Source organism: Pithys albifrons, chromosome 5 (assembly GCF_047495875.1).
Source record: "Pithys albifrons albifrons isolate INPA30051 chromosome 5, PitAlb_v1, whole genome shotgun sequence".
NCBI classification, from domain to species: Eukaryota; Metazoa; Chordata; class Aves; order Passeriformes; family Thamnophilidae; genus Pithys; species Pithys albifrons.
The window spans coordinates 26,331,590-26,350,720 of NC_092462.1; the positions used below are offsets into that span (position 1 = coordinate 26,331,590).

General features: G+C 40.8%; 1 protein-coding gene across 10 annotated transcripts in view; it reads right to left on the reverse strand.

Moving 5' to 3' along the window:
• The window catches only part of LEF1 (lymphoid enhancer binding factor 1), a 70,023-nt gene that overhangs the window by 6,479 nt on the left and 44,413 nt on the right, over positions 1–19,131 (reverse strand). For 4 of the 10 annotated variants that reach the window (XM_071555119.1, XM_071555118.1, XM_071555120.1 and 1 more), the window contains 6 exons: positions 17,168–17,261; positions 14,912–14,995; positions 12,979–13,101; positions 12,069–12,231; positions 9,285–9,392; positions 5,293–5,341 (listed from right to left, as the gene is read on the reverse strand). In XM_071555119.1, coding sequence (XP_071411220.1) covers positions 5,293–5,341; positions 9,285–9,392; positions 12,069–12,231; positions 12,979–13,101; positions 14,912–14,995; positions 17,168–17,261 — 621 coding nt within the window. Of the gene's footprint in view, positions 1–4,596; positions 4,638–5,292; positions 5,342–9,284; positions 9,393–12,068; positions 12,232–12,978; positions 13,102–14,911; positions 14,996–17,167; positions 17,262–19,131 lie in introns of all 10 variants that reach the window. The other 6 variants (XM_071555122.1, XM_071555123.1, XM_071555121.1 and 3 more) reach the window with 6 other exon arrangements.

The window sequence follows — 19,131 nt, forward strand, 5'->3', positions numbered from 1 at the left end:
TCCTGAGTTTCACTCTGATGCAACTTAATATTGAGGAATCAGGAATCTTACTTTTGCAAGGAGGAAGCAACTACAGAAATTATGTCTCTCTGCTCAGTTAAGCCTTCTTAGTTCTCTTAACCTCTAATCCCACTCTACTGATGGCTGTGGCAAGAACACGAATTCAGAGATGGTCACTGGTACCATTTCCCTCAGTTGTATCTAACAGTGCTCACACACTGCACCCCAGTGCCAATGGCACCTTCACTGCACAAATGCTTCCAACATTTGCTCCTACCCCTGGAAGGAGGAGCCAAAAGCTGACATTCTGGAAGCTCTGACTAAAACCTGTACTGTCTCACTGACTGCCAGGCTCATGTTTAACTGACCAGACAACGGTGCTTCAGCTGGCTGTGCTGTGAGCTTCCTTCCATGTACAGCTTTCCAATTTGCATGCTTTTACACTTTAAACACTGGTACTATCTCAACAAACAGGTAAAGGGTCAGAGATTGAAAAGATGACTTGCATAAAATGTCTTTAAGCAGAGAAATAAGGGACTAACTGGTACAAGAAGGTTTGCTGTATTAGCATTGACATTTCCAACATCACACTTAAGGCTCTGGTTTTGTTTTGTTCTTTTGGTTGGTTTTGCCTTCAGATGACTGGTTTTGCATTCATGTATATCAGAAGACCTCTTCAATCCAACCATAATCTCTACAATCAGAGGCAGATAGAAGCAAAACTCCATGCTAGGGTGTACTAAGGTTTGCTAAGCTTTGACAGAAATGCATTTGAATACAATTTTGTTTAAATTAAGGGGACAGATTTCACCCAAGCTGAGTCTCCAGAAACAAATGGAAAAGACTTTGACAGTGTCATAACACCTTGCTTTCTAGCTGTTCAGGAATACAGTATCAAGGCCTCATTTTGAAATTTTTCATATAAATTCACTAAAAAAATGAAAATGCAATAGAGACCTGAGAAGAATAGTAAAATACTGAAGTTTTCTTCCAATTGGAAATGAAACCATGTTTAAAAGTCTTACATTGTATTTATGAAATAGTTTGTTTCTACAGAGTTTTTCTCATGACCTTAGAATTCTCAGTCTGGTGTTGAGTTTATTAAATCCAAAATACACTGTTTTTATCCAGAGAAGAATGGTGCACTAGCCGTCAACTCCCTGTCCCCACCCTATCCCACAGGAAGAGTTAGAACAATAGTTGTCCCACTGCTCCTTCATTCTAGCCCAAGCTGCCTCCTGCTAACACCTCAGAAGTGAAACAATACGGAGTTTTTTAATAATTTGTAAATGTAGCTGAGTTCAAACTTGATTAGGCATCTCTAATTTCATGGTAACACCTACAACTTGAGCATCTCTGACAAACATTTTAGAAATTCAACTGCTGAATTACCTACTTTTTCAATTTGTCAGTGACAGTTTAAAATATGAAATGCTGAAAATCAGCTTCACAGCCGATCAAGTTACACCCCTATTTTGCAAAAATACTTATAAATTTTTCTTGTTTGTCTAATCCCATATCTATGTTGATTGTCTAGTTGAAAGTGTTCTGCTGGTTTTTATTTATAAAATCTATGTTTTGCTCCTCCCCTCGCCTACCCCTCCCATAAGCTCTGATCGCACCCAAAATAGCTTTTATACGCTTCCTTCCTTCCTTCCTTCCTTCCCTCCTGCACTTCACAAGGGACCTCCGCCAGGCTGGTAACCAGGGACCTGGGGCTGCTCTGCCGCACCTCTCCCAGCAGGTGTCAGTGCCCCTCTGCACCTACCACCTCAGCAGCTTCTCTTTGAGTTTGCTCTTCTCTTTTTCTTAATGTCAGAGAGCCTGAGAGGAGGGGTTCTTGTCTTTCACCTCAGCAAGATCAATATCAAGCCAGAATTAAGTTGCAGGAGCGGACACGCAGGAGGGACAGGATGCTATCCAGAGGAACCTTGACAGGCTTGAGAGGTAGTCTTGGGTGAACGTCATGAAGGTCAACAAGGACAAGTGCCAAGGTCCTGAATAGTGGTCATTCACCATGTTGGAGAATAACTCAGTCAAATCCTAAGCAGTGAAGCCATAAGATGCCTGCTGCTGTGTACAGCCCTGGGAAAAGGGGCAACTTCATGTTACCACCTTGACTTAACCACTCAAATCATATCCAAGGCAAAAAGCAGGTTAGAGGTCCACCTTAAAATTTTATCAATTACGTGCTGAAGTGTTCACAGACAAAAAAAAATAATAATAAAAAAACCCACACCCAAAACTTTCACAGTATCTTAAATCATTTCTGTTTGCATGTCTCTTCCGTTACTTTCCTCTGAACATCCCACCACACAACCCTCCCACCATTTCATCCTTCTCACATCACTGTAATTACAGCCCTGGCTGATCTCCTTTGTGCTGATCTTGAGATTCTTTCTTTGGTCTTGCCACCTACTCATTTCTGATTCTTCTCAGATAACAGAATGCTTGTCTCCTTCCCAGACCTCCCACCCTCCTTTCCCTTCTTCCTTGCACCATCTGTACAAGTAAGAAAGCTATTCCCAAACTTATTATCTCTATCCAGCAGAGACTACAACAGCTCTACTGTGGGCCTGTTAAGATATGCTTGTGGGCAAAACAGTCTTTGGATTAGGCTTGCAGAGGGCAAGAGTCTTAACCTTCAGAAACTAACTTTGAAGTCTGGCTGATTCAGGTTCCCTAAATCATTCTGTGCGTTCACTTCCAGCAAGAGCACATCTGCACATCTCCAGTGGAGATCATTCACTCGGCATGCCACATTCAGGGAGGCTGCCTTTATGTGCATCTATGGAGTCAACAGCACACTCCCCCTTCTGTGGAGGAAGACAGAATTCTGTTCTCATAACTACTCATAACTCATAACTACTGTGTTATAAATTGCACGAGGACAGAGACAGGTATCCACACCATTACAGAGACAAAGCGAGGGAGGGAGGGAAGTCAATGGGAAAGAGAGAAAACCCTCACACTCAGAATATTCATCTGCTACTGTGGAAAATGTAAACAGGGAAACGCCAACAAAATACTTCAACGTGGGCAAGGCAGTCATCGTGAGATTGTAAGGCATCCAAAAAACCAAATATCCCCTGTATTTTAGCTGTTTCTTGAACCTTAGTTGTCTTCCAATCCCAGTCAAGTGCTCTGCATCAAATCAGATGAAATTATGACTTTTCTGCTTACAGGCACAGTGTTAAGTTCAAAGGGGAAAACTATTCACAGCAATCACGGGCCTGGGCAACTAAGCTGAAATATCAATTATAAAACTCAAGGTTAAACCACTTTTGTTTAGTAGGTATAATGCTGTAAATAATGATACTTTACAGCTACATTTGTGTAGGCTACAGAACCCAAATGCTGCTATCCACATCTCAGATCAAGATGATTCAGGCATGTTGCAAAGGACAAAACTGTCTGCTTTCCTGAAAAACTTCTGCTTATTGGGAAGAAAAAAAGTGCACGCATTTTGCCTTTTCACTGTCACAGCTTAAAAAAAATGTAAACTCAAAGTCCTAACCCAACTAAGTTTAGAATAACCAGCATAATGGCATAACTTCAGAAGAGGATCAAATCATGCTGGTTGATGGTTGACACACTGCACAGAGGAAACTGAACTTGTCTCAAAGTCCAGGCACTGCAGAAGGCCAACAGGAACCTGCTTTGCTGACCACTCTGAGTGCCACAGGGACCATGTGGCCAAACAAGGCAGAGAAGAAGAGTCTGGAGAGCCCATTTCTAATATAGTACATAGGTGAGTTTAGAAACATATTAGGCTTTTTTTCACGATTCCTGGAATTCTAGGGGATCTCCCAGGCACAGTCTGGGTTAATTAGACAGTGTAGAAGCAACTAATACGTCAAAAGAATGCAGTTGCTACTAGAAAAAATATTACACTGAAAGAAAGAGAAGGACTAGCCTAACACAAACACTGAGAAATGAGGGTCTCAATGTGGTACTGTGTGCACTCACAAGCAGACTAGATGGTGTTACTGCATATGTGTTATCACTAGTCATTCCAACCTCAGTGCTGGTATGATAAGAAGAGAGAAAATACATGCTGGAAATACAACAACCACAAAAAACCCCAACCTGCACCACACGTAAAATACCACCACACGGTTGTGGGAGAAATTCTTGACACAATTGAAATATAGTCCAATTTTCTTAGCAGATGTTTTGTTAGTATACAGGTAAATAAATTGTATTTAAAAAGTGTACCCAGCCAGCCAGCATCTTGTAGATGTCAACACATAAAATGTACTCCAAAGCCAGCATCTAACCTGCTCTTATGAACTGTGACAGTCTGCTGGCTGGGAGGGTTTGCACTGCTGAATCAACCCATCCCTGTGCTTCCCAGGCAGACGTGCAGCAAGTCAGTGAGGTGTGGTCAATTTGAAAATATTACAGTTAAGCAGTGAAATGGTGAACACCTAATAGATAGCCGGTATAAAAACCATCAGTAATCGAAGTAACATTGGCTTTGGGACATGGTACTTCTGCAATTTTTGCTAAATTCATATTATTGCATAAAATTTATAAGAAAGCTTATGTTAAAATTCAGTTTAATCAGCAGGAAAGCTTTAGAGATGTTCTTACCATGCTTCAGATGTAGGCAGCTGTCATTCTGGGGCCTGTACCTGTAGAAAATTGTTTTCCTTTAACAAATTTCTGTTACAGAGTTTTTGCACATTCCAAATAAGTTTGTTTGCTACAGTGTCACATGGAATTTTTTTTTGTGTGTGTGTTTTTGGTTTTGTTGTTTGGGTTTTTTATGGTTCTTATACCAGCCATTTTTGTTGGGGAAAACAGGATGTTTCTTATATATATTTCACAGGCAAAGAGGAGACCTCACTGATGCTTTTAGCCAACCTACTAGACAGCTGTTAGTGTACACAGAAATGTAAAATACAGTGATAAAATATTGCTACAAGAAGGTCAGTGTAAAGTTTCCAGTGTCCAATAATCCCACACAGTATTTGAGACATAGTTAAATTTAAGGATGATACAAGACTGATTGAGGACAAAAGCCAAGGTAAAGCAGGACAGTGATTGCAGCAATGTGTCAGTTCAGCCAAAGATGTTGATGCCGTCAGAACTGCTGCTCACAAAGGTGTAAGGGAAAGGAGGCAAGGATTGTGTGCATTTTCACAAGCTTGCATTCAAAGTCAAGTATCTTAAAATGTCCATATGAAGCAAGGGTTAGAGAAAAGCATGTAAAAATTAAATAGCAGGAGCTACGGTTTCTAAAATATCCCTGAGGTGAATGGCAAGTAAGAGTTGGTCATGGCCTACCTGATGCTGATTCCTGCAACTTTTCTCTCTTCCTCTTCTTTTTCTTCCCCTGTAAAATAGGAAATTTTACCATAGCATTACATGCACAAAACTTTTTTTTTTGTCACTTAACCTCACAGCATAGAGGCAAAAGTCATCTGGGCACAGAGAAAGTGGTTAGAAAAAACCCCAATTATTCTCAAGGCAGCTAAAACATTTTCTATCCCGCTTCCAACTGGTTCAATGGTAACAAAGGTTGCTCTCAAGATTTATGGAGAAATAGGCACATCAGCATATCCACATGGAATTACAATTTCTGGCAGTTCTTCAACTAATGCTGGCATCTAAAAGACTTCTCACACTTAATAATCTGATGACATGTATGTTGATATTGTAATTTATGGCTCTTACAAGAACTCTTCACGCATTCAGATACTTAAGCTGTTCATACATTGTAACAGCAGACAGGGTGTTGAAAGTACCTAGGATGACCATGACTTGCCCCAGGGTGCAAACCAGCCCACTAAGACTGTTCTGATAACCCCTTACAGAAGCCAAGTCTCGGATGGCTGTGCCCAGAGAGCATGCTGTGCAATAACCAAACAGCAGACTGCTGCACAGTGGAGCACCCTTAATGTGCCGGAGGTGCAGGACACAAATGAATACTTGGCAGCTGTCTTTCCTGAAGACCACACTGGCACCAGTGTGCCAGTGCAGAGCCATTGCACCAACACAGGCACTCAGCCTTCTCCTGCATCCCCGTGCATGGAAATGGCCAGAGCTCCTGCTTCACACACCCTTTAGGAAACAAAAGGTCAGTTTAGCCACACAGTTTTGAACTTCAATCTTATCTTGCTGTACCCTAACTACCACTTTGATATTCCTCTATATGACTTGTCATTATTGTCCTGTAGGCAGTTAAATGCCTCCCTGACATCCGATCCCGTCACATCTCGGAAGCTAAGCAGGTCAGCCCCAGATTAGTACTTGGATGGGAGACTTCCTGGGAAATGCTGGGTGCTGTAGGTTCTAGTCCTGAGGACTTCACTGGCACTGTCCAAGCTCGCTCGGCCGTGGCAGATGGACCTCAGGACTTAAACGGTGGGGCCAGTTCTGCGCACGCTGTGCCTCACCTAAAAAATTCACTGCGCAGGCTGGAAGGGCACACCCACGTGGGGGGATAGCCCTTCCCAAATCTTCATTCACGAAGCCGAGCCACACACATTGTCCTGTATTGTCAGTCAAAGCTTGTTTTGTGTGTTTGAAGAAAGAAGTTATATCCATTTGTATTTTAAGAAGCCCTCAGAGAGGCTCTAGCAGATTTGCTCTGGCACATCTTGGTGCAGTTGCTGTGAGCAGGGCTGTAGCCTGCTGTCCACCTTCTGCCTCCCCACTCAGCATGGCTGGAGCTGCCGATGCATGTCCTAGCATAGGAGCATGCCACCACACACAGTGGCCACAGACTGGAAGGGCAGAGGTGGTGGGACACATCTTTCCATCAGTTAGTTCTTGCAAGGTGACAGGATGGACAGCAGGTGATGTAGGAAATCACCCCAAACCACTGCAGTGCTTACTGACAGACAGCAAGTGAGGGCTCCAAATATTGTCTACGGTGAAGCTATGAAAGATGAACATAAGTCATCTCCAGTCTACTCTGACTGTCTGGGCCTGCCTGACTCTTAAGCTCCTGTTCTTATTTATCCCAAGACTGGAGAAATGGCTGGGCAATGCCTCCCAAACTCAAGACTAAGACTAGAAGTTGGAAAGTACATTTCAAGGGCTCTGGGGAACTTGGCAATACACTTTATCGCTCAGGCACCAAGGCAATACTTCTTTATAGAGGAAAGTGCATTAGTACAGATGTTAAAACAGAAAAATCATGAGAGGAAAATTTCTTTTATTCTCTGTGGCAGGCTGACTTCAAGTGCTGAAACATACTGAAAGCTGATCTGAGATCTATCTATGAGATAAGAGAAGTGAAGGAACAGAAGGCTGGGCTGAAAAGCAGCTGTCAGTATTCCCAGCTGAGATAGTTTCTGACAACTCCAGTGTACACAGAGACGATCACATTGTGAAAACACTGTGCTTCTCATGTCTATCACACAACTTGGCATGACTTTGGGTATCAGTAATAAAAACATAATCAAAAAATAATTTAAACAGTTGAATAAAAATGTTTAACATTTTCTTAAAACTTCTAAAATCCTGGATAACCAGGGAAACCAAAATAGGAGAATTAAAACCAAATAGTATATATTCTTTATTTGTACTGTTTTGTGACATTGAGCCACATGAAGCACAAGAGTCACTCCTGAGTCACCTCCAACTTTCAAAATGCTCAGTAATACCTGTGCTAAATTAATACAATTTCTTTTTGACTGCTTGATTTAGAAAAACTGAAGAGAAAAAAAAGGAAAAAAAAAGATTAGTATATCTGAAAGAGTTTCAGCGATAAACTGTGATCTACTCTGATCACCCCCTCACCACCACTGCAATACGTGTGCATTACTGGAGAGGCAGAGAGGAAGGCTGTGAGAGGAAGCCAGCAGAGTTCCTCATTGTAGCATACAGGACTGGAGTGTGCCAGAGCTATACTTCCACACAGGATGTAAGTTGAAGTACATCAAAGAGACAACTCACACGTGCCACCTTACACACTCCAAATGTCTATCAAGGCATTTAAGAAACTGCAGGTCCACTGCTTGTGCTGTTTGGCAGCAGGCTGTGGCAAAACACATCAGGTTCTCAAAGTCAACCTGACCAAGTGTCACAGCACAGTCTTGAAGGCTGATGTCCAGTAAGCACGAGCTGACACGACTCCAAAGTGGTTTGATTTTCCAGCACCTAAATTCAGAACTGAAATCCCTTCCTTTCCAAGGAGTCTCTCACTAAGACCCTATTTGTTCCCAGGTATACTTAAAGACACCTCTGTTGACATGGTTTGATTACTGGAAATAAACCCCTTTGCATAAGGTCATGACAGTTTTTTGGCTAGAAAAGATAACTGTATAAAACAAACAGAAACAAGCTGCTGGGGCTTACAGTTGTGTCTATGCCTATAAAACTGGGTACAGCTGTCAGCAAGACCAAGGCATTTGCTTCAGAGACAATCATGTAGTTTCTGTGTCAATGCATTCTGTGCCACTGTATTTGGGTACCTCTAATGTCCCAAGACATCACTGAAGTGGAGAAAAACTACTGTCCACCTAATACAGATGGACAACAGAGCCAGAAAAATAGCATGTACACTTCCTATCACAGTAAATAATGCCACAGCTAATGGAGGGATAGAAAGGAGCCTGCATCTTGGTTTAGGACCAGTCCCTCAGGATTGCATCGTCTGAGTTTCACAGCATCACATATGACTACACTGACAGCTCATTGTAGCACAATAGTATAACTGTGCAGTACAAGTTGTGTGATGTTCTACTAACAGTTGTTTGATATTTAATTATAAAACAAGAATAACTGTAAGAAAACTTCTTAATTTCACCAAATGGTCTAACAGGAAGATCTGCCATGAAGTTTACTTATACAAATTATGCAGCCTTTATTTCACAGATGGACCATTCTGATTTACTTTCAGCTAAAGTTCAGTCTGCATTAAGACTCCTGGGTTTTCAGTTCTCTTGAAAGCAAGACACCTCTTTTTTTCTCAGGTCTAAAATACATTTATGGATAACAAGTGATCAAATAGAAAATGATGGTAAAATCGCAGCTGTACAGTAGAACATAGGCTTCTGAACATTACTGGCCATTGTTTTAGAAAAAAACTTTCCATGGTAATTTTTTCCCCTCAAAAATGGCGAACTTCATAAAAAGCATCTCAACAACAACAACAAGAAATCTTGGATACTTGAAGTGCAAAGAAATAAAAGGGTTATGTTATATGTATATTCACCATTCTTTCATCCAGAACTTTCCCCAAGTTATAGAGGAAAAGAAGAAATAATTTTAAAAAGTTAGGAAAAAGAAGTTAATTTAAAAAAAGAGCCTTCAAGTGAGTGACTTACATAGTTGTCTCTTGCAGACCAGCCTGGATAAAGCTGCATGTGTAGCTGCCTTTCTTTACGAGCTAGTTCATAGTATTTTGCTTGTTCTTCACGGGAGAGAGCATGCCACTGCAAACAAAATAAACAGCATTAGACTAGGAATTAACTCAAACCTAAGCAATAAATGACACGAGCAAGTGTTTTAGTAACTTTGATTCAGTCCTTCCCCACTGGAGAAATTAAATTCATTAGCAATTATAAGCACCTGTGTTTATTAAGCAACTTCCAGGCATTTGTCAGCTCTGCAACTGCCAAGTGCCTTGAGCAAGACAAAAATCATTTCTGGAAACAGAACTTACCAAATATCTGCTCACAGAACCATGCTCTCCCAACACTACTTAAAAAAACTAACAACAAACAAACTCAAACAAACCCCAACAAAAAAACAACAACAAAACCCAGCTCTTAGCTCTGCACAAAACAGAAAGAGTTTGTGCTGCTTCTAAAGGTCAGCAATCTCCACTTCACAGAAGGGTCTGCTGTTTTGGTTTTAAGAAGCAGCTAGACACAAGTTTTCAGTGCCAACACAGAAGGTTTTCTGGGCACCAGCAGGCTCCTGTTCCAAGGTGAACCTCTAAGTACTGAGCTTCAAGGTACCTGCTTTCCGATTCCTTCTTCTTGTAATAAAAGAAAAGAAAATGGCAACAGCAAAAATTTCTAAGATACAGAAATCACAGAACTGCACTCTTTCAAATTATATGAGTTGGCCTCTGTAGCCAAGTAGGGATAAGTTTCCTGCTTCCATGTACAAAAAAAACTCCAATAAACCCTTCCCTCACTCACAAAAAACCCTGCCCACAAAAACAAAAAACCAAAGCAACACAAAAAATCATACCAAAAAATAACCCTTCACCACCTGCACATTTGAAGAGGGACCAACTACATAGGTATCTAATAATTTTGTTCTTGCTGAAACACCTATCGCAGACCTGAACCAAAAAGAGTAAAGGCCTTTTATTTGGAATGAGGTTCCACTGATGCAGCAGATGTGTCTTCTTGTTGGACTCTGACAACATGCACGGGGGATGTGGGGAGAAGTTATTAAAAAAAAAACCAAAACCAGACAGACATGAAATCATTAAGACACTCATGCAAGAATAATTTACAGAACTAGGACTTCAGATCAGATCATATTTGTGTGATTTAATATGTTGTTTTGTTATACATCAGAGAATGTGAACTAAAGTGCTTGTCAGTCTTGACTTGGCAAGTTTGATGTGTTACTGAGAGCACAGCACTTCAGCCTGTTAGCAACTTTCAAAATTCACATGTACAGGCAAAAATGCTACTCTGGTGTAGCATCAGAGAACCCAGCAGCTTGTAAAGTGTCAGTTCTTGAGAACAGAGGTAGTTCATCTTCTGGGGTAGCACAGGGCAAATAGTGACCTGGATGACTGAACACAAACCACTTAACAATAATCAATCTCTAAGCAATTATACTGGATAACTCAGGCATTGTTTGCACTACAGGAATAGTGGGATTTGAGGTACTTTCGTGGAGAAAGTAACTTGAAAAGAGGGGTATAAGCTGCAGAAAAAGTAGGTAATGGAGTCCTGAGGTTTGATTCATTACAAAAATGGAGATAAATAAGCTACTGCTCTCATTCAGGCTGAGAAAACAAGGCTGACATACTAAGCAATTAAGATCAGTTACTGAGGCAGTGAGAATGAAAACATGATCTTAGAGACTCACATGAAAACATGGAAAAAGGGAAGCATCAAGATGTCATTTATGGGAAGGTAACAAGAGCAACAGAAGGCTACAGAAACAAGGACAAGTATCAATAGATTTCTGCTTTGTTCGGAGGGGGAAGTCTTCAGACTGTAACACAAAAGCAGCAGTTAAGGTCATGAACTGACTTCCCACTTAAAGTACAGGATTTTATGAGAGTTGCAGTGCCTCTCAATACTGCCTTGGTGAGTTATCAAGAAGAGGTGTTCACTGGGAATCTGAATAATCTGTACTCAAACTCAGATTGATACAAAAGTCACCCCTTTTCTCATTTCTGGGAGTCAGTTGCAAAATGGGCATTTATCTCTGCTGCTTTCCCTCGGAAGAGTAACACTGACAGTGAACAAGAAGTTTGTAATTGTAAGTTGGCCCACATAGAGGGTTTTTTTGATATGGAACGTGCAAAACATGACTACAATACCATAGAAGCTAACAGTTCTTGCCAAGGCTTTGGCACATGTACTAAGATCATTGGTACTCGGATGATGATTTAAAAGACATTCAAGACTTGACTGGACATGTCCCTGAGCCACCTGATGTAACTGGACCTGCTTTGAGCAGACGTTGAATTACACGACATCCATGGGTCCCTCCCAACCTACATGACTTTACAATTGGATCACATTATATTCACTTTTGAGTTCCATCTCCAGTGGTATCCATGTTCATCTCTGAATGATCCCTTCCTGCTCTCTTGGACACTAGCCTAAGGGAGGACCCAGCAGGCAATTTGAATGCTCCTTCCATGTGTGAATGAGGATATTTCAAGCCTGAGCTGCTGACACCATAACATGAGTGGAACAGACACCAACTGGATGATGTTGCTAATGCTGAAAAAAGAAAATCAAGATACTGCTTTTATTTTTAGTTGCATATTTTATCATCTATAGCTAATTTGATAGTTGCACATTAGTTATCACCTCAAGCTGAAAGTGAGCAATCACACCCAACTGAAGGGAAACACACACAAATTAGTAGCACACGTGAGTACACACAAACCCTCCTGTACATACCCTTCTGCCAAGAATCTGGTTGATAGCTGCACTTTCTTTCAAAGTACACTCTGCTACAACATTTGCTCTCATTTCTTTCATGTACAACATGAAAGCATTCAGAGGTTTCTTAATATGAGGTCTTTTTGGCTCTTGTTCTTTTCTCTGTTCATGCTGAGGCTTCCTAAAACGTGGTGGGGGAAAGGGAAAGGAAGGAAAACAAACATTAATTTACCTTCAGCCTAAAAAGATCCAGTGGGAAATTACCAACCTGTGATTACAGCAGCACTTTAATAGTAAGAATGAGAATTTCAGTACAGTAGCACTTTAAGAGTAAGAATGAGAATTTCAGTTGTCATGTCCCATCCACTTTCACATCTTTTCAGAGAAATGACTTAGTTTAATACTCAAGGGAGGATGTCATTCTCTAGCAAGTAACATTTGATTGGTGAATCTGTTCCAAATTCATCACTTGCTCAACTCTCTTTTTGAAAGGCTACCCATAGTACCCTAAAAAACTACTGACACAGGCAGAATAGCTTCTCATCCACTTCTTTCTTAGGCCTTTTGCCTTTCAGTATTAAGCAATGAGGGGGCTCTTTACCAGTAAATTTTGCAGGTAAGAACTTTTCCAGCAGAAGTTCATGAGTTCACACTCAAGCAACAGGTAGAGAAGTCCATGATTATGTCTGAATCAAGATGGTTGTTGCCTACAGCTTAGAAGTGCTGGACTAGAATGAAAAATGGCTTAATGTCTCATTACCCTTCCCATAGAGTAGCCCACAGTTCCTGTTTTAGTTACAGGAGAAGAGTTAGAATTCAAAGTGGTCATGAATGGCACTTTTTTTTTAAACATCCTTGACTCCTCTTCAGATACAGTTAGTTCTCAAACATTTATAGATTAAGGGCTAGTGCAGAAAGGCAGACTCACACATGCATTAGCTCACTGTCATTGTGCAGATGTTCTTGTTTTACTTGAGGTGTTACAATAGCTGGGTGAGGGATTCCAGTTGTGTGAGGGCCTGGAGGACCAGGAATCATATGATGTGAAAACCTAAAAGAGAAAACAAAGCACGTTCTGAAACCCTACTGAAAACAGGCACCAAATAGATATGACAGCAGCAGGATGCCCCAAGAATGCAAACACTACGGAGCTTGCAATTAAGACAACTCTTAAAGAGTGCATGAAAAATATTTGGCTAAGATTTGTGCATTGTAGCCCATTTATTCAAGAAAAACAAAGAAACAAACAAAGAATCAGTCAACGTTTTGGTTGTAGAGAAGTTATTTTATTACCTTTCAGGCAAACAGTTTTAGCAATGTAAACAAGAAACATTCAATGTTTGTACTGTTGCACTGACTAGCAATAAAAATACACATTTCTTAACCAAAAAAATATATTTCCACACCAAGATATAAACATTCCTAAAATATCCACCACCAGCCAATGCAAAGGAGGAAACTGCCATGCAGAAACACACAAAATAAAAAAACAGTTATTTTCAAGAAGTCCTGATGGCTCTTTAAGAAATCTCTTTATTTTTCAAACACTTAAGGTAAAAGATTTCAACACTTCACCTGAACTCACTATTCTTCCCTCAAATGTTCAAAATAAAAATACTGCATCCTGGATGAAGGATGGGAGCAGGGAGAGACTTTTGGCCTAATTAAAACTTCCTTTCATTTGTACAAGAAGGAAAGTTGAAAATAAAGCCAAAGGACCACTAACTGAACCATCCCACCCTACTAACCCAGGTCATTTTCATCCACAGCTGAGACAGATGTTGAAGGGCAGCAGAGCACCTGCATGCTTCATTTTAAACTGGTGAAAAGTACCGTTAACATCAAAAGCAAGCTCATGCTCCAAAGTTTTGCTGAATGGTTAAGGAATGGTATCCAGCCTCTCCTTTCACCATTCCCTATTCCCTTTGCTCTTTTCCTTCATGCCATCAAAATAAAGGAAATACAAAGCCCTGTAACCAAATCATTTTATTGCAGAGAAAGAATGGGTTGTCTTCCCAATCACCCCAACAGTCACATGCTTATCATTCCCCTTTAAAGAAGTAAAGGGACAGTGATAATCCAAAGGAGCCCACACAAAAACAGGCAAGAGGACTCACCACTTATCAAGTGGCCTGTCTTAAATCCCTGTGCAAGAAGGATGTGTCTTCTAAAGGTCACACAAAAAACCCCAAGAACAGTATATTCAAACCTTGTGTACACCAAGCACAGGATGCAGAAGCTGTCTTTAGAATGCAAAAGCAGAGCATAGGAGGTCTAGAGTGTGTCATGGCCAAGTCTCAATTAGCATTGGTTGCTTGCACTTATATATAAAGACACAGTGCCTGATTCCACACCAGTACAAACACACTGTGCTGGCATCCCCTGCCATTAGTGGCTTTGGGCTATGAAATACCTACTTGTGAGCAAGTTTCCACTTAGAGCATTACCTAAATGATTCAAGACTAATTACAAACAACTTTAAAATTGGAACTAGAGAACACAGACTAGAGTGACAATCCACCTGGTTGCATACTGGCATGAGCAAAACCCAAGGATGCAAACCATATGCTGCATCTAGAAATGAACTAATGACTCATTCATGTGAAACAACTCAATTAGTTGTTGAAAATTCACTGGTGCTCCTCATTGCAATACTTCAGAGACGGACAAGAAAATGCTGAATGAGACCAGTGTGGGATCCAGGCAAACCATATATACACACATAGGTTAAATAAAAAAATATGCATAGTTTTAGCTGACTGAAAAGCAAGCAAAGGCAGACCAAGATACAAGCGGAAGAGCAACTTGCCCTCTAATGCCAGCAGTTACTCCCCAGTCAGTCATTCACCTCCTACACCTACCTGGACATGGAAGGGTCGACTGAGAGTGAGGATGGATAGGGCTGCCTGAATCCACTCGAGATGGGATATACAGGCTGACCTTGCCTGAGGTCACAGAAGAAAGGAACCCATCAATCATGTGATATGGTATTCAATAGTTACTCTAGAGTTACAAGCACTTGATGGGAATTCAGTACTAGTCAAAAATAAATAGTAAGAGCTAACACTTTCAGGAGTTCTCCTAATGAAAGTAACAAAGACTTAAACACTGTAAACTTTCTCCCTTGCTACGGAAAGATTCCCAATCTAAGTTTCCACTGGGAAGGAATGCAAAACAACCAGCCTTCCTCCTCCAGCGCACATATACACACATCCACAATCCTCTATCTCTATCCCTCTCTAACCTAGTTTTATAAGCACTGGAATCATATTTGGTAAACGAGCTCTTAGGAAAAACGCATCTTATTCCAAAGAGTTCTTCTGCTGTAGATCAGAGCAAGAACACCAGACAGTAAATTATTAAGCTAGAAGGCCTTTTGAATAGTTTTATTAAGTCTTTGAAAACTTAGGACTCTCTCCATTGGCATATGCTATAGTGAGTTAAAAGTGGACAGCTTTTCTAACAAAGTAGTTTATTTGATTTAAAAAACCCAACCCAACCACCTAAAAGCCCACAGCAACACAAATCTATCTTACTGTTTCAAGACCAAATTTTGCCGTCCAGTAAGAGAAGCTTGTGTGAAGTTTTTACCTCTTTTATGCTCCCACATATACACAATATTTTTTCACCAGTCTGTCATTTAAGGTCGTTAGTTTTTATCATAATCTCTACATTTTGGTTACTTTCAGTTAGCAATGGTTCAGTCATGACTATGTTGAATACCCTGAAGCAGCATGTTATGGTATTGAAAACAAATCTGTGAACCAGCCAGAAAGACCCATATACACATCAGTCCGACACAAAGAGTTACTTACTGACTGGCCAATCAGCTTTCAGACAGAAAAAAACAGATACTGGCCTTTGTAAGGTTCAGGATACAGGTTGCACACTTGGAGTATGTTACTGAAAATGAGCAGTACTCAAGGGGAAGGGAAAAAAAACAGTGAAGGAAGACTCAACAGCACTACCTCACAGCAAGCATTTGGAAGCGGGAGGATAAGGGACAGCTGAGTATGTCCCGCTGTTGGTGAGTGCTGCTGAACACATCCCTGAGTCTTGTAAGATTGGATCTTGTTTCTCTTACTCTTTTCCTCTTCCCTCCCCCCAGCCTCTGCATGGAGAAACCATTCAGAAAAAAAGATTGACCACATCTGGAAAACGCATGCCAGCAACTACCTGGTGGCAGTGGAGGCAAGGAGTCAGCTCAGCAGCAAAACACGAAGGAGGGAGGGAAAAAAAGAGTTTAAAAATAGATTAAAAAAATAGATAGTCAGATACTTCCATATTTTAGTTTGATACTTGATAATAATTTGTTCCGAAAAGGCATGTGGCCCTTCCTAAATGATATGCCAGCAATACAAGCATTTCACCATCCTCTGCCCTCTACTTTCTCTGCTTGTTGTCATCTGGATCATGTTTCCCTCCCATAGAAACATTAAAAAACAAAAAAAATGTGCATCCCTCATTGTGTGGGCACAGACTACTGATGATACAGATTCTAAAGCAGTGAACTTCTTGTTAAGTTTCCTTATTTCCTGCTCCACAGAACAGAATGTATCTACCCCAAGCAGACATCAAGCACCCTGCCAAAAGCTGTTACTCCAAAAATCCCACACTTCCTTCAAAAGGAAGGTGACACCCTGAGTGGCAGCAAGAGATCCTGAGAGTATTAGTATTAGTAAGAGCACCAAAATCTCCCAAGGACAGAGGCTTCTTTCCATATAGAAACTGTAAAAAGCAGCAGACTACAAGTTTGTTCTCCATTTGGGGCAGTTTCAAGATTTCCCCATACACACACACTTCAAAGCTCCTTCTTACCTCCCCTCAGTGATTGCAATTTTGTTTATTAAAAATTTACATTTCATTCCTTGAGAACTCTTTTCTGCTATCTTTCCAAAAGCTAACAGCTACAAATCTGAGCCATAAAAATATATAGACTTCAAAGTGAAATCTACACACTTCATATTCTGTATGTGTTCAAAAAACAGATTCAATTTCAATTCAAATAAAGTAGCCGTTTCTTACTGCAACAACATTATTTTGTAAATGCTGTGATTGATTCCACAACAGTGAATGGTATGAACATGCACCTTTGAAAAGAAGCTAAAAAATCTTACCAGCCAAGAGGTGGTGTTATCTGTCCAACGCCCCCAGGAGACAAGGGATAGAAGGTAGGGAGATCAGGAGCTGGAGGATGTCTGGACATGCCTGCTAAAGAGCAGAAAAAAAATGAATGACTTCCCCCTCAAAATACTACATATGTGACCTACAGTTCACAGCTAAGACTGCCAACACTACAATGGAATTAGTGCTCTAGGTAAGAAATAACCACCTTCTTGGTTAAAGCAAAAGGCTACAGGTGCCACCTTTAAAATAATAACTAACTTGCACACAATACTGGAATTCATGGGAAATACCAGAAAACCAAAATGGAAGGAGGAAATAAATGTATGGGTAAGGACCTGAGCGAGTTTAGATTTCTTGTAAAATACTTCAGACAATACTGTTTTCTCAATGATTTCACCAAACCTGATTGGATCCTGAGGACATCTTCTAACACATCAGGAAACAAGAGGAAAATAATGCATTGTCAAAGAGGCAGCACAGCAGAGCTAATAGATTAGGTAAATTGCTACTTTTATATTTTCTCGGGTTCCCTTATGGATTCACAGATTTTGGAAACTTGCTACCACAGAGGATCAGTGCTTAATTAAGAATCATTTTCAGGCCTGTAATGGTCACACTTGATATGATTCATTTGGCTTCCAATTGTCACTCCAGCTCCGACTAAGCTCTTCATCAAGTTGACTCCTGTGGGCTCCAAGGTCAATCTGTTTTGCATTGGTAGTATTTCATGGAAAAATAAGAGTCCCATCAGGAATGATCCATTAGCTCACATTCCCCAGAACACAGAGTCCTACAACTGCAAGAATCACCTCAAGATTAAAGCTAATCCTCATCCCAAAAGAGTCTGTGGTCTCCATTCTTCACCTAAACCTTGTGCCCCCAGGAGATATGGAATTATAGTTGCAGAGGCCACAAAGACATTGTTTTATTTAAATGTGTTTGGGGAAGAGGGGGGTGAAGCAGAAAGAATTGTTAAGTCTACTTCACATGTTAAATCAGTTGCTTTAAAAGGGTATTAAATATTTATGTGGTGACACTCCAAAGGTCCAAGACTGAGTGTGTGCTACCTTGAGACTTAGTTTATAGATTGATGCTAGTGATTTATTCCCCTTCCCAGCTTGTATTTAAATGTTCTGAATTTCATTATAAGATTTGAAGTATATCTGTCAGGACCGTGTGCAGGAAAGTGTAGAAAACAATACCGGTGGTATTATTTTCTCTCTCAAAAAAGCTAAATTTTCAGACCTGGGACCACAACCTGAATTAGGATCAAATTTCTGGCCAGCTGTCTTTTCAAAGGTGCAAAACTGCTGGTAGCTGACAGGAAAGGAAACACTTTATATATCCCAGGGCTTTTACAGGAGAGGGAACACTCTTTCTGAATGGTTTAAAAAAAACAACAAAAACCCAACAAAGGTGAAAAACAAGCTCTGTCTCATCTCTCTCATTTCTGTTGACAATTGATACATCTGAAAGTTATGACATGCCTTTGCACCTGCCAGACCAAGTTCTGCCCATGGAGATGGGCCACTCCTTCCCCAAAGTCTGCATTTCTGACCCGTGGAGACAACACTGCTCTCTCTTAACTGGTGCATAATTGTTTTTGCTAATCCAAAACTAGCCCCTTGTGGGAGGCTACCAGCTACCTAAGGCCCAGCAGGAGCACACACAGCTATCATACAATCAGTGCTCTCCAAAGCAAGGTCTTGCTCATGAGAGCATTAAGAAAAAAGTAACAAAAATTTAAAAAAAGAGTAAAATAAGATAAAATAAAATAACAACTGTCTTTAGCAAGGCAGTGCTGTGTGTCCATCCCAAAGTGCCTCAGGTGCAAGAAGCAGTGCTGAGGGCAAGCTCCTGTGAACCCCCTTGTTGAAGGATTTCAGTAGGAGGAAGGCACTCTGGCAGCAGGACTAGGGCAGTGCCTTGTTCCAGACCCACAGTGGGAGGCGAG